The sequence below is a fragment of the Urocampus carinirostris genome, chromosome 5 (assembly GCF_059441175.1).
Source record: "Urocampus carinirostris isolate Australia breed hairy pipefish chromosome 5, RoL_Ucar_1.0, whole genome shotgun sequence".
Lineage (NCBI taxonomy): Eukaryota > Metazoa > Chordata > Actinopteri > Syngnathiformes > Syngnathidae > Urocampus > Urocampus carinirostris.
The window spans coordinates 29,603,767-29,616,239 of record NC_142353.1 but is presented as its reverse complement, the minus strand read 5'-3'; the positions used below and the strand labels follow the sequence as shown (position 1 = coordinate 29,616,239).

Sequence of the window (12,473 nt, the reverse complement as noted above, 5' to 3'; positions counted from 1 at the left end):
TGAAATAAAATGTGCTTAAAAGTGAGTTTTTGTCTGAAGAGCGGGTTTAGCGTTTTTTTTAATATTATTTCTCTAAAATATATGGAGTGGCTCTCACTCCAAAATACATCAAAATATTTTACTTGTAAGGCTCCTGGGTCAAAAAAGCGTTCCCGATCCCTGCTATAAACCTTTGGTCCCAACCCATCATCACTTTTTTTTTGTTCATGGTGTGTTGTTATGTTTGTTGCCACATGCCTGAAAAAGAAAATCTATATGTGAAAAAAACAAAAATTCTTTGACCTCTAGGTTTGAAGTGAATGAAACGTTAGGAGTTCTGACCCTGGTGGCCTACAGGAACAAAGGAACATATGGGAATGTTTCTCTTTCCTTCTATGCTCAGAACCTGGAAGCCCAGCAAGGCCTGGACTACAACATCAGTGAAACTGTAAAGTTGTACCAACATGCTCCAAGATACAGAGTTTAGGCTTTATTTTATCTTTTTTTTTTTTAACACGTAATTCTGTCCACCCAGGTTCTCCATTTCGTCAACGGTGAAAAGCACAAGTTTGTTGACGTGCAGATCATCGACGACATCATCCCAGAAGGAGAAGAACGATTCCAGCTGTCACTGTACAATCCATCACCTGGACTTCAACTTGGCACCAATACAACAGGTTAGTTGTTTAATCATAAATGCCCCTCAAAAAAACAACCATAACCTACTTTTTCTTTTTTTTTTCTTTTCAGCCACTGTAACAATCCTGGCGAGCGACGACGGACATGGTGTCTTGTCTTTCAACACCAGCAAGGAATTCTTACTGAAGGAGCCCACGTCCGAGCTAGGGTTGAACGAGAGCGTGGCCATCCTTTATGTGGTTCGTAACCCAGAGGAGGGGACATTCGGTACTGTGACTGTAGAGTTCAATTTAACAGATGCCAACGGCAGCCTTGCCGATGGGGATCTCACACCAGCCCAAGGGATCGTGGTACTGGGGGATGGCGTAAGCTTTAAGGTGAGGATAATTATTAACAATTTCGCTTGTTATAGTTTCTGTCTTTTCCAAATATTGCAAATATATATTGGGTATTTTACAACATGAACAATATTTGGAATTACTTATTTTTACTACTGGTTGCCCTTTCAGCTCTCCATTGACCCACTCCATTTGTAAATTTGATCAATTTCTTGGGTTGAAAAACGAGACAATTTTTCTGGCTGTTTTATTTGAACTTTTTACCGTTAACCAATTTTCAGCTGTGAATCATTTATATTATTTATAGTTTTTGTTTTTATAATACATGGTTTACAGGTGATATTTTCCTCCATCTTCACCTCATAGTTATCTTAAGCTATGATCACTAATTGGACTGGATGCATGTCCGGGGTTTTCTCTTTCAGATGCTGGAGATCCGAGCGTTGCTGGATGCTGAGCCCGAAGCCAATGAAACATTCACAATTAACCTGTCCAACCCAACCGGTGGTGCTCGTCTAGGTGATCAATTGGATGTTGTCATCACGGTCCTTGAGAACTTTGCTCCTTCTGGCTTGTTCCGTATTGGACCCTCTCTTGATAGGTCAATAAATCATTCAGTTGTTTATGGAACGTTTTAATTGCTGTATATGATAACATGGATAGATGTGTACTAACTTATGTCTACTGCATACAGAACTACGACAGAAGTGGTGGCAAATGAAGGAGGTGGACCAGTCTTCCTTACAGTGTCTCGCAGCAAAGGCCTGGAGTCTACTGTCAGCGTAGAATGGGAGACACAGTCAGACACCGCTATTGCTTCGGGTAATGTCGACAAATATGCTCACAGGGGCAAACTATACCTGCAGCATATATTCACAATGTTTCTTGTCCTCTTGAAGATGGCCCCCTTCCGATAATGAACTTATATCAGAGCTTTGAGGATAGCCCTACATTAACTTGGTGCTCTGTCCCTGGAATGCCAAATGTCCTTGCTCTAAGACTTGATCTGCGTCCTGCTGTGGGATATTCTCACACATTGGCTACTCTCTATCAATGGCAAGGAGTGTTTGTGCCTGTTGAGGTACGTCACGAATCTACTTGAATTTTTCTGTTCTTTTTCAAGGCTCATTCAATGTAACTGATGTGATTTCATATACAGTGGTGCCTCAGCTTTCGAACGCCTTTACCCTCGACCAACTTGACCCTTGGCCCAAACTTTAGAGAAAAATTTCACATCGCTTATGTATTTCAGCTTTTAAACCGTTCACTTCAACCAAAAAAGAGCATTCGGGCTGCGCGCGACCGGATCAAGCTATGACTGTTCGGAACTATGTTCTTTGCTGTTCAGCATCCAAAATAAATAGACCTAAAAGAAACCCTCTACTAAGTGTTTATTACTTGATGTGCTTTGTGCTTTTTGGGATTATCAACCCCTTCATTGTGTCTTAAAGGCCCATCTGAAAAAACAAAGGTGACAAAGAAGACAGTATTTACTGCTATTGAATTGAAAAAACACAATATGAGTAAACATAAGAGTTGTGCTCATATGTCTGATCTTGCTAACCAGTATTGCTTACCTAAGTCTACGATTTCAACTTTCATAAAGAAAGAGGAGACCATCAACAGGTCCAATGTTGTGATGGGAAGAAAGTGTTATTAGTGTTATTATTATTAATATATTTCTATGTCAGTATTATATCCTTCTACATTACTGGTTGGATTTAAAAAAAACAAAAAATACTTTGTACGTGAGCCATACTGAGTCTAACCTCATTTATTTTGGGAAAAATATATCAAACCTTTTAACAAATCATACTTCAACAGCCAACATTGAGCGGTTTAAGTTTGAAGCACCACTTTATTTCGATATATTTATTTTTATTTTTTTTTTTTTTAAACTCATCCAAGACTTATTTCTCTGTCCCCAGTCTGTCAGGATTCAGGACCCAAGTTCTTGTTTTGGTTTTGTGCTCAAAAATACCAGCTACATCGCAATTACACATGGCGGCACACCTGCAGCCAACCTCAGCATCCTAAAACTGCACAGGGACCTCAGTGTCACCTTGGTCGGTACAGCACCTGATTGCATTTTCGCTATTTACTACATATTTCTCATGTCGATTTTTTTGTGGTCTTTTGTTAGGAACAAATCATAAGCGTGAACGCCATGGAAGTTAGACATTTCTCAACTGACGACAGAGATTTTCTCATAGCAGCACATCAGGTAGGGTAAAAAATCTTCACTTCTATCCTTTCCTTTGGCCTGGAATGAGTTAAAGGCACTCCCCAACAACCTCTTGTTTCAATTGATAGATCTTTGAATGGACCAGCAGCTCCTTCACCCTCCTCTACACACTTGATTTTGACGACCCTATTGTCAGTGTGACTCCGTTCACCCGCACGAAAGTTCCCTTTTTAGCAGTTTGCTTGAACAAAGACAACACGAGTTGCCTGATTCTCCGTTGGATTAACGGGAGATTTGGGAATCCGCAAGCCCTTCCCATCACAGGCAAAGTCAGCCAAGTGGATACAATCCAGACAGAATCCGAGGACATTCTTTTTTTGGTGCTTCTTGAAGGTGTTGTCCCCTCTTTGTTGATTTTCTGACAACCTAATTCACATTGGGAAAAGTAGAAGGATAAGCATGCATTGTGGCATTTCTGCAGGTGTCCTTCCTTCCTGTGAGGTGTTCCTTTGGAGATTAGGACAGCGTTCGCCTAAGTGGCAGCAGTCCATCACTCTTCCCGGCCTTAACTCCTTTCATGTATTCACGGCTCCTTCTAAACTCAGTAAGTTCTTTCAGATTGCAAGTGTTAACGCCTTTTTATTTTTTTTAATTGCATATTATAATTTTGTATTTATTTTTATGATTTATTTGTTTATTTATTGTTGTATTTGTTGTTTTATATATTTTACTGAATTAATTATTATTTTTCAAATATATTTATCTTTTAATATACCGTAAATTCCAGACTATAGAGCGCATCTGATTATAAGACACACCCACCACATTTTGAGGGGATAACCGCTTTTGTACTTACACAAGCCACACCTGTATATAAGCCGCATGCGCCCACATTAAACCATGCAACACAATCACAAAATTAACCCAAACCCGACTTTGAGTCCCACGATTGTAACTGAATATAAAGTACACAATCCAAAAACCACAGCCGGCAAAATTAACGGAAAATGATATCGGTACTTAACGTTTGATGCAGACCTGCAGAGTCCGGGTCCCGTTGAAAACAATCCAAGGGAAAAAAATGTATATTTCCAAAGGTAAGGGTGGGAAAAATATATATCCACTATTGTCCGCTGCGTCCACAAACACGTCTCACCTTTACTCCACTTCCTATCAGCCCCCGTTTTTATTCGCCCGTGGAAAACATATCAGAATAAGTCTCTAAAATAAATACATTACAAAAATATACAGTTGCAAATACATATTATACATGGTTACACATATTTACAAAGAAAGACGGTACACCGAGAGAGTTTTCAAAGCTTTAATAATAATATTATAACTTTCATCCCAAACCGTGCCTGTGAAGGGTAGCAACACGCTCGCAACACTGTAAGCGGGTCTGTTAAAAAAATATAACGGTACGGAAATCACGTTAAACCGTCCTCCTTATAATCAACGTCATCAAAGTCGTCTTTCCCAGTATGGGTAAGAGACTTTGTCTTATACGCTCCCTTCTTCAAAAACACGCTAGCAACGCGCTCGCAAAGCAAAGTTTACGTGCAGTAGCTCTGTTTCTTTCTTTATCGGACTGCTCAATTGCTTTTTAGCTTGTGCCTTTCTTATTGCAATTTACATGGTGAGGATATGTCTACGCTAATTTAAATTGTGCTCAAGCTAAGAAGTTGCAGTCTTCCTCGGCGCATATATGCCACCAGTCTAAATCTTACCTTTTGTACTCGAGCGCCCCTGGCGGCTGTTAGAAAAATTACATAAATTGGCCGCATCACTGAATAAGCCGCAGGGTTGAACGTTTGGGAAAAAAGTAGCGGCTTATAGTCCGGAATTTACGGTAGTATGGTGTTACTTATTTATTTATTTTCCCCAATAGTTTTTTGTATAGCCTTATCTGATTACTTTTCTCTTTGCAGTTTACATAATGCTTGCTGGTAGAAACGGCTCATCTCTGTACTTGTGGATGTCTGATGACAGCCTGTTTACCATCATTCTCACGGCGCCACCAGCCATGAGGTTCCTCTCCTTGAGTGTCCCATTTCTCAATAGCACCAAGACACTTTTGGCTTCTTCTGAGGAGAATCGCTTTAGGGTTTATCAATTGACATCAGTTTCTAATCAATCTGACTTCATACCCAGGTAATGGCAAAATGTTATATCATTAGCTACAAAGTTCAACAAACATTTTCGTTTTCTTCCAACCCAGCTTTGGCGAGTTGCATTTCTTGCCCGGGGACAGTGAGTTGCAGATCGCTATTAATGTCTTAGATGATGATATTCCTGAAGTGCAGGAGCACTTCAAGGTCCGCCTCAAGAATCCAAAGGGTGGGGCAGAGATTGGATATGGGGGTCAAGTGACCATAGAGGTTCCAAGCAATGACAACGCCCATGGAGTGGTTGGATTTGCCCTGGTAAAATTTTAATTTTTGTGTCATCAAATGCCATCCAGATCTTTTTGTTCAAGTTATTGGAAAAAAACAATGTAATTAAAGTGCTGACACTTTCCAGGTTTCTAGGTTTCTAGAGGTTGAGGAGATGGAGCGGAATCATCAGATCTCCCTCACCGTCGAGAGGAAAAGAGGGACCTTTGGCCGGCTGACTGTTCACTGGACTGCTGCTGGAAGTCCGACAGACATTTTTCCCACTTCTGGAGTGGTGTGTTACTGTACATACAGTTTTTTTATGTATCGAACAGCACTTGGTTGACTTTCAGGGTTTTATATTTATGGACCATTAATCATTTTTATATAAATAGAGTATTTCTTGCCGTAAAGCACTTAAAACGTGTAGTTTAAAGAGTTACGATGCACGCAAACTCTGGTTTACTTGCTAAAAAGTTTAATGAGTATTGGTTGATATCTTTCCTCGACATTTCCATTTTGTTTTCTGCCTGCACAGCAAAATTGCCACAGTTGGATCCATCTATATATTATGGATTTCATCCGTTATCTCAATCCAGTCTTTGCTCTGACAAGCTTAGGACAAGCACCTCTAGTAAGCAGACAGCGATTAAACAAACCTGAGACTTTAAAGTTATGTTTACAATAAATCTACTTCTTACATTCATTGCATGGTTATGACAGAGCTGTTTTCCATCTGCCATTAGTATATACCTGTATTTACTCATCTTCATTCATGCAATGTTTGCGTTGCGTCATGTGCTACAAGCCACGTGAACTCCTCTTTCTACGATGCTTTTAATGTACGTTTACGTTTTGTAGCGTCCTAAATTTTGATAGCTTCTTTCGAATATCTTTTCTGGGGCTGAGGATTTGGCTTGATTCCTAACCACTTATACATTTTTCTTTTGTTCTCTCTGCGTCTACTTTGGAAAATGATATGCAAATGCACGACCTTATAACGCTTGGGAAGGTCCGGAAGTACAAAGTTATTCGACGCGGGCTTCTGATCAGCTGCCAAGGATGCAAATTGCTAAACGAACCGAAATTCAGAAATTTCCAAACTAAACGAAGATTGCGAAATCGGAATAAAGCAAACATTTGATTTTTTTTCTTTTTTTTTTAAAGAGAGAGAGAGAATGCAGTTCTGATTGCGCTAAATATAAAGGCGCTTGTTAAGTGATGCCGTAAACCTTGAAAAGTATGAATCATCTGTAAAACATAATATTTACTCAACATAATATACATCTCATCTCATCTCATCAGCTACACCGCTTATCCTCAGTAGGGTCGCGGGGGTGCTGGAGCCCATCCCAGCAATCATCGGGCAGTGGGCAGGGGACACCCTGAACTGGTTGCCAGCCAATCGCTGGGCACACGGGGACAGACAACTCACTCGCTCATTCACACGTAGGGACAATTTGGACCGGCCAATTCACCTGGAATGCATGTTTTTGGAATAATATACATATCACATAAAAATCCACAAAGCATTAAGGACACGGGAGTAAAAGATTGATATGCAAGGGAATACTGTAGTTCAAATTTAGTTTTGTCATCCCAGTTTACTACATGAAGATTCCCCAAAATTAACATTTAAAATTAGATATACTTCTAATCCTCTGATGTTTTGTATTTTTTCCTCATAGGTAACATTTTCAGAGGGTCAGGCCGTCGCTGCTATTCCTTTGACGGTGTTGGCCGATGATGTCGCAGAGCTGAGAGAAAACATTACTGTCACCCTCATTGATGTGACCACAGTAGAGCTGCAGGATATACAACAGGCTGCTGTAATCGACAAGTTTCGGGCGCAAGCCTTTCTCACCATCCTGCCAAATGGGTCCCCTTTTGGGGTGATTGGATGGCATTTGGATTCTCAAATTACTCTAACACAAGAACCAAATGGTATGCCTTCTGTCAGGCTACAAAACATGTTTTGTGGTGATCAACAATTTGGGGTTTTCTGTAAAGATGGCTAGACTTCAAAACTAAGTAGAAGCATTCCAATTATATTTCTTAGGAAGTAATTACAGGTACACTGAGACTTACTGTAAAAGAAATTCGGCCTTTCCAGGATATAATCAATCTGAAAATTGTCTTAATCCTTCTGGGAAGGTTGGCAGATTGGTCTGGAATGTATCAAAAGATCAATTTAAGGATTCATTGATTGTATTTAAAAGTATCTTCTCTGTGTATTAATCTATTCATTATACAACTTTGTCCAAACTTGCAGGCTTTCCACTCAATCTGAATTTGTCCATAATACGGCAGCACGGCTCCTCTGGCGAGTTAGAAATACATTATGAGACAAGGCCGGCCTTGTACGAACCTCTGTCCAAACAAGCCTCAGCAGATCAAGACTATGTTCCTAAAGCTGACACATTTATAATGACAGAGGGCGCAACCGTGGCTCTTGTGACCATCACAATCCTTCCTGTAAGAAAACATTTTCCTATTTATTTTATGCCTAAATTTAAAGTAAAATGTAAAAAAATGTTTTAAGGATGACATCCCAGAACTGGCAGAGACTTTCTTGGTCAATATCACGGCTGTGGAGCTAATTAGTGGGCAAGATGGAACCTACAAGCCCTCTATATGGAGACCTGGCATCGAAGTCGCTGAAGTAACCATACAGGAAAATGACGACCCTCGAGGGATCTTGCAGTTTGTTACTCCACAAGTAGGTGTAGGATTTGGCTCAGGAGGAATACTTTAGCAGTATTGACGAGAGTCCTTATGCTATGTCTAGAATAATTGGGTGACGATGCCCAAACCAAATAATATACAATATTTCACCGGTTTTAAGTTTATGTCCATGAATAGGAACCATTTATACACTTTTGCAGTTTCCCACATCTAGGATATTTTTATGCCGCATAGCACTCTGGACTTATAGAGATGACTTATACACGCAAACTCCAACTTACTCACCTAAAAAATCTCATGTGTATTTGTTGATTTTTCTGTGACATTTCCATTTTATATTCTCTGCCTACATGGAAAAAATGCCACAGTTGAATCCGTCCATATCTAGTACGTAGATGCCACAGTTGCATCCATCCTTAGTGTCAGTCCAAAGGAATACTGCATATTAAACCAAAAGCTTTGTTATAAATTAGATTAATTTCAATCCTTTTTAGTAAAGCATTTATTTCTTTTTTTTTAATGTTGAACTTTACTTTAGGAAAGCCCAGGTGCTACGTTGGCCTACGAAATTCCAGCACCTGACAACATCTTGCATCTGACAGTCGTGCGACTTGCCGGTGCAAATGGGAGACTTGTAGCCTACTGGGAGGCTCGGCCTCTTACTTCTGATCTAAATGATTTCAGCCCCTCTTCTGGCAACATTACCTTTCAAGACGGGCAGGTAAATTAATGTTCTATTATATTAGTGGTTAGAAGACTGTCTAATTGAGTGGCTCTTTTAGCGGAGAGCTGTGATTGCCATCACCATCTTAGATGACGATCTCGTGGAAAGTTTGGAGAATTTCGAAGTAACTCTACTGCGAGTGATCGGTGGTGCTCGACTAGGGGATGTGACCTCTGTTATGATCAGCATCCCAGCCAATGATTCACCTCGCGGTCGATTTGGATTCCAACAGCTTAAGGTGCAAGCTTGAAATAGCTTTTTGCTTTTGTTTTACTCCCGCTTGTTTTTTTTTTGTTTTTTTTAATCTGTGCCATTCAAATAAGTAAATAGTAAACTGTCAAGTAGCTTGCCCAATCTCTCTTGTTTGTGGTTTGACATGATTGTATTGTGAATTAAATTCTGATTTAAGCAATATATTATAAAACACCAAACTTCAATTTTCTCCAAGGCGAATGTAAGTGAGCCAGAGTTTGTCAATGATCCAGCGGCTGTGGCCCGACTGGCTGTACTTCGCAGTGAAGGAGGAGAGGGGGACGTGACACTCATTTGGCAAGTGGAAGGAGATGCTCTCTATGACCTTTCACCACTCAACGGGACACTTGTGTTTACTGAGGTACAACAAAATTGTAAAGTGGAGATGCAAAATTGCAGAAATATGATGAGTTGGTGACTTTTAATTTTAATTTTCCGGACTCTAAACTGAACCTAAAAACCCAATTTGGACCGAAATTTAAACGTGAGCCTCAAAATGCGGTGGATATAATGGAAAAGCATTCAGTATTTAAACGTGTGCGTTACTAAATATGCTTTTATGGTATACATCCGTATTTGTGCAATGATTCCTCAATCAATAAACATCATTGACCTATATCGCAAAACTTGTTTGCAACAAAAATGAATGCTAGAGAATGGAGAAAACAGAAATTTCATCCTAAATATACTAATAAATGCAAAGTTCTTTTTCACGTGTTATGCTTTTTTTTTTTTATCTTTAAGAACAAAATTTCAGTTTTCTCCATTCTCTTACAGTCGTGTCTGGCACCATGAGTTAAACTAATGTGATAATGAGATAATATCGAACGCCTTTTTGTATGTCATCTGTATCACAAGTGGTCTAGTGGCTAGGTTTTCGGAGCTCTCACCGCCGTGACCCTTGACATTTTTTGACTAATGATTCATAGCACTAATATATACCTGAAGTGTGTAAAATGCAAAACATGTAAATACAGTAACCCTGACACTCATTATAATTGCATGCACCTTATAGTCCAGTGTGTTTTGTAAATAAGAAATGTATGACTAGCTTATTTTTGGGGGTGCGCCTTGGAATCCGGTGTGCCTAATTGTGCGGAAAATGCAGTAATTGAAATTATATGGATTTCATTGCACTTAATCCCACTAAATACCGCATTTGAAGTGACATAGTTTACTACAAGAGGTAGTTGTACCTTAAAATGTTTTTGAGATAGTACGTGTGTTTTTGCTTATTATTTGAATTAAAGTGTTTCATTTAAAATAATCAAGTATTTTTATACCACTAGGGGTTGCTATATATTAGACACTAGGGCTTTAAGAGCTAATTTGCTGAAATACTCATTTTAACTGCCTTCTGATTTTCCAGACTGAATCAGTGAAGATGTTTGTGATAAGAGCCCTTACTGACAGCTTACTAGAGGGAGATGAACATTTCACTGTCAAGCTTTTTCCTGTCAGTGACGGCGGTGCTGACATCGATCCTTTAAATGGTACTTTAGAAAATTATTGTAGACTTCTACTAAGACAAGTTATATATTTCTTTTCCCATGCAACATTTAAGGTTTGGCAACCCTCACTATCAGGGCAGACAAGGCTGCCTTGGGAATCATAGGGCTGGAAGAGTTCTCTAAAATCATTTTCATTGGAGAACCTGAAGGGTCTTATAACGGCAGTGCTGTTGTCAAGTAAGAGCAGAAAATAGAAAGGCGTTTGAAATCTTTATGAGAGCTTATAAAGATTTTAAAATGAGGAAATTCTGTTTTTGTTGCAGCCTTATCCGTGGACCAGGTGTGTTTGGTGAAGTGCAGGTGCAATGGAATATCTCGCCTGCTTCGGTTACAGAATTCGTAGACATATCTGGTTCTGTAACTATGAAAGACCAGCAATCCTCTGCTTCTTTTATTCTACAGGTAATGTAGGATTAATTTTCTGGTGAGTAGATTAACATCACTCACCTGTCCGCTTTTTCTCGTTTTCCAGGCTGTGGATGATTCATTTCCTGAGGAACGACGAGATTACCAATTAACACTGACATCCATGACCCAAGGACTGGAAATCAGCCCCGCTGCACGACAGGCCAAAATAGCCTTCGCGGCTAGCGACCACCCTTACGGTGTTTACACATTCACCCAACAGCAGATGATTGCAGTTGAGGAGGAGGAAACTGTAAGTAAGACTTTACAATTAGAGATTACTTTCTTTTTCCTACCAATATCGATCACTGATAAAAACCTGCTTCTGGACATCAATACTGACAACCAATAGATTTTTTAAAATCCATTCAATGCCATAACGTTTAAATATGTCCTATTTTGTCCCTATTGACCGCCATAGGCCGAGCTACAAGCACGGAATTTCACCTTCGCGCATGCTCAGGGAGAGATGCATCCCAAAAATAAGTCCCTCTATCGCACTTGTCTATAGATTCCAGTCACATCACATATGCGCCACCTTTTTATCTCCTTGCTAGGCGGCTGCATACCACTGTGTTCAAATTAAAAGAATTGACATTTTTGCCATTTCTACTGCCTTGAGACGGTTTTTATCGTGGCTGCTAGTTTTTTACCCTCCTAGAAGGCTGCGTAGGGTTAGTTCACCTGGTGCTGTTGCGAAATTAGTTTCTGGCTCGCCATCGCCTCACTTCGAGTTGGTGAGTGTGGCCTTTAGTTTAGTTTTTTTCAATTACATAACCGGAAACATCAGGCGCAAGTTCTTGCGAAGTTTTTGCATAAAGTCAGTGATCATCCAATAAATGTTATTTTGAAAGCAAAGTGGCCTTGCGTTTACGGAAAGTATTGTTTAGATATTAGAGGTACCACAAATGCAAATTTAAAAAAATGCACCAAATTGAAAGTTCTGCTTGAAATGCATCCTTTCACAATAATAGATTTTTCCTAAAAGTTTACTTGAAAATTATTATTTTAAAGAAAATTAGCAATGTTCAACTCTTGTTTACTAAACAATGGCAAAAGCTAGAAACACTATTTTTTCTAATGAAAGATGGGGGTTGAAGGTTTCTTTTGATACACCCTATGCCTATATGGCCACAGAACAAAATTGATTGTAGGCCTTTAAAAATGAGTCAAAATGGCGAGAGGTACGTCTGGCATTAAATGAGTCTCTCTATTTTTGTTTACAATTCGCATTTTACAGCCTTGTTAAACATGTTCCCAAAAAGTAGTTTAGGAGAGATTTTATCTCTCAATCAATGCTTAATTTGTTTGCCAGTAATAACTATCAGGACAAGCAATTTTATGAGCACTATAACACTGACATATATTGTAGATATTGCT

General features: G+C 39.4%; 1 protein-coding gene across 1 annotated transcript in view; it reads left to right on the top strand.

Annotated features, from left to right (window-relative positions):
- adgrv1 (adhesion G protein-coupled receptor V1) overlaps nt 1-12,473 on the top strand; it is a 133,586-nt gene that overhangs the window by 30,726 nt on the left and 90,387 nt on the right. The window contains exons 37-59 of the mRNA XM_088336404.1: nt 289-427; nt 515-656; nt 730-995; nt 1,382-1,557; nt 1,651-1,778; nt 1,856-2,037; nt 2,885-3,022; nt 3,100-3,180; nt 3,270-3,534; nt 3,623-3,745; nt 5,073-5,295; nt 5,363-5,567; nt 5,665-5,811; nt 7,205-7,460; nt 7,789-7,991; nt 8,059-8,235; nt 8,740-8,922; nt 8,984-9,163; nt 9,374-9,538; nt 10,547-10,670; nt 10,742-10,865; nt 10,952-11,090; nt 11,161-11,346. Of these exons, the coding sequence (XP_088192530.1) occupies nt 289-427; nt 515-656; nt 730-995; nt 1,382-1,557; nt 1,651-1,778; nt 1,856-2,037; nt 2,885-3,022; nt 3,100-3,180; nt 3,270-3,534; nt 3,623-3,745; nt 5,073-5,295; nt 5,363-5,567; nt 5,665-5,811; nt 7,205-7,460; nt 7,789-7,991; nt 8,059-8,235; nt 8,740-8,922; nt 8,984-9,163; nt 9,374-9,538; nt 10,547-10,670; nt 10,742-10,865; nt 10,952-11,090; nt 11,161-11,346 (3,952 nt within the window). The remainder of the gene's footprint in view (nt 1-288; nt 428-514; nt 657-729; nt 996-1,381; nt 1,558-1,650; nt 1,779-1,855; nt 2,038-2,884; nt 3,023-3,099; nt 3,181-3,269; nt 3,535-3,622; nt 3,746-5,072; nt 5,296-5,362; nt 5,568-5,664; nt 5,812-7,204; nt 7,461-7,788; nt 7,992-8,058; nt 8,236-8,739; nt 8,923-8,983; nt 9,164-9,373; nt 9,539-10,546; nt 10,671-10,741; nt 10,866-10,951; nt 11,091-11,160; nt 11,347-12,473) is intronic.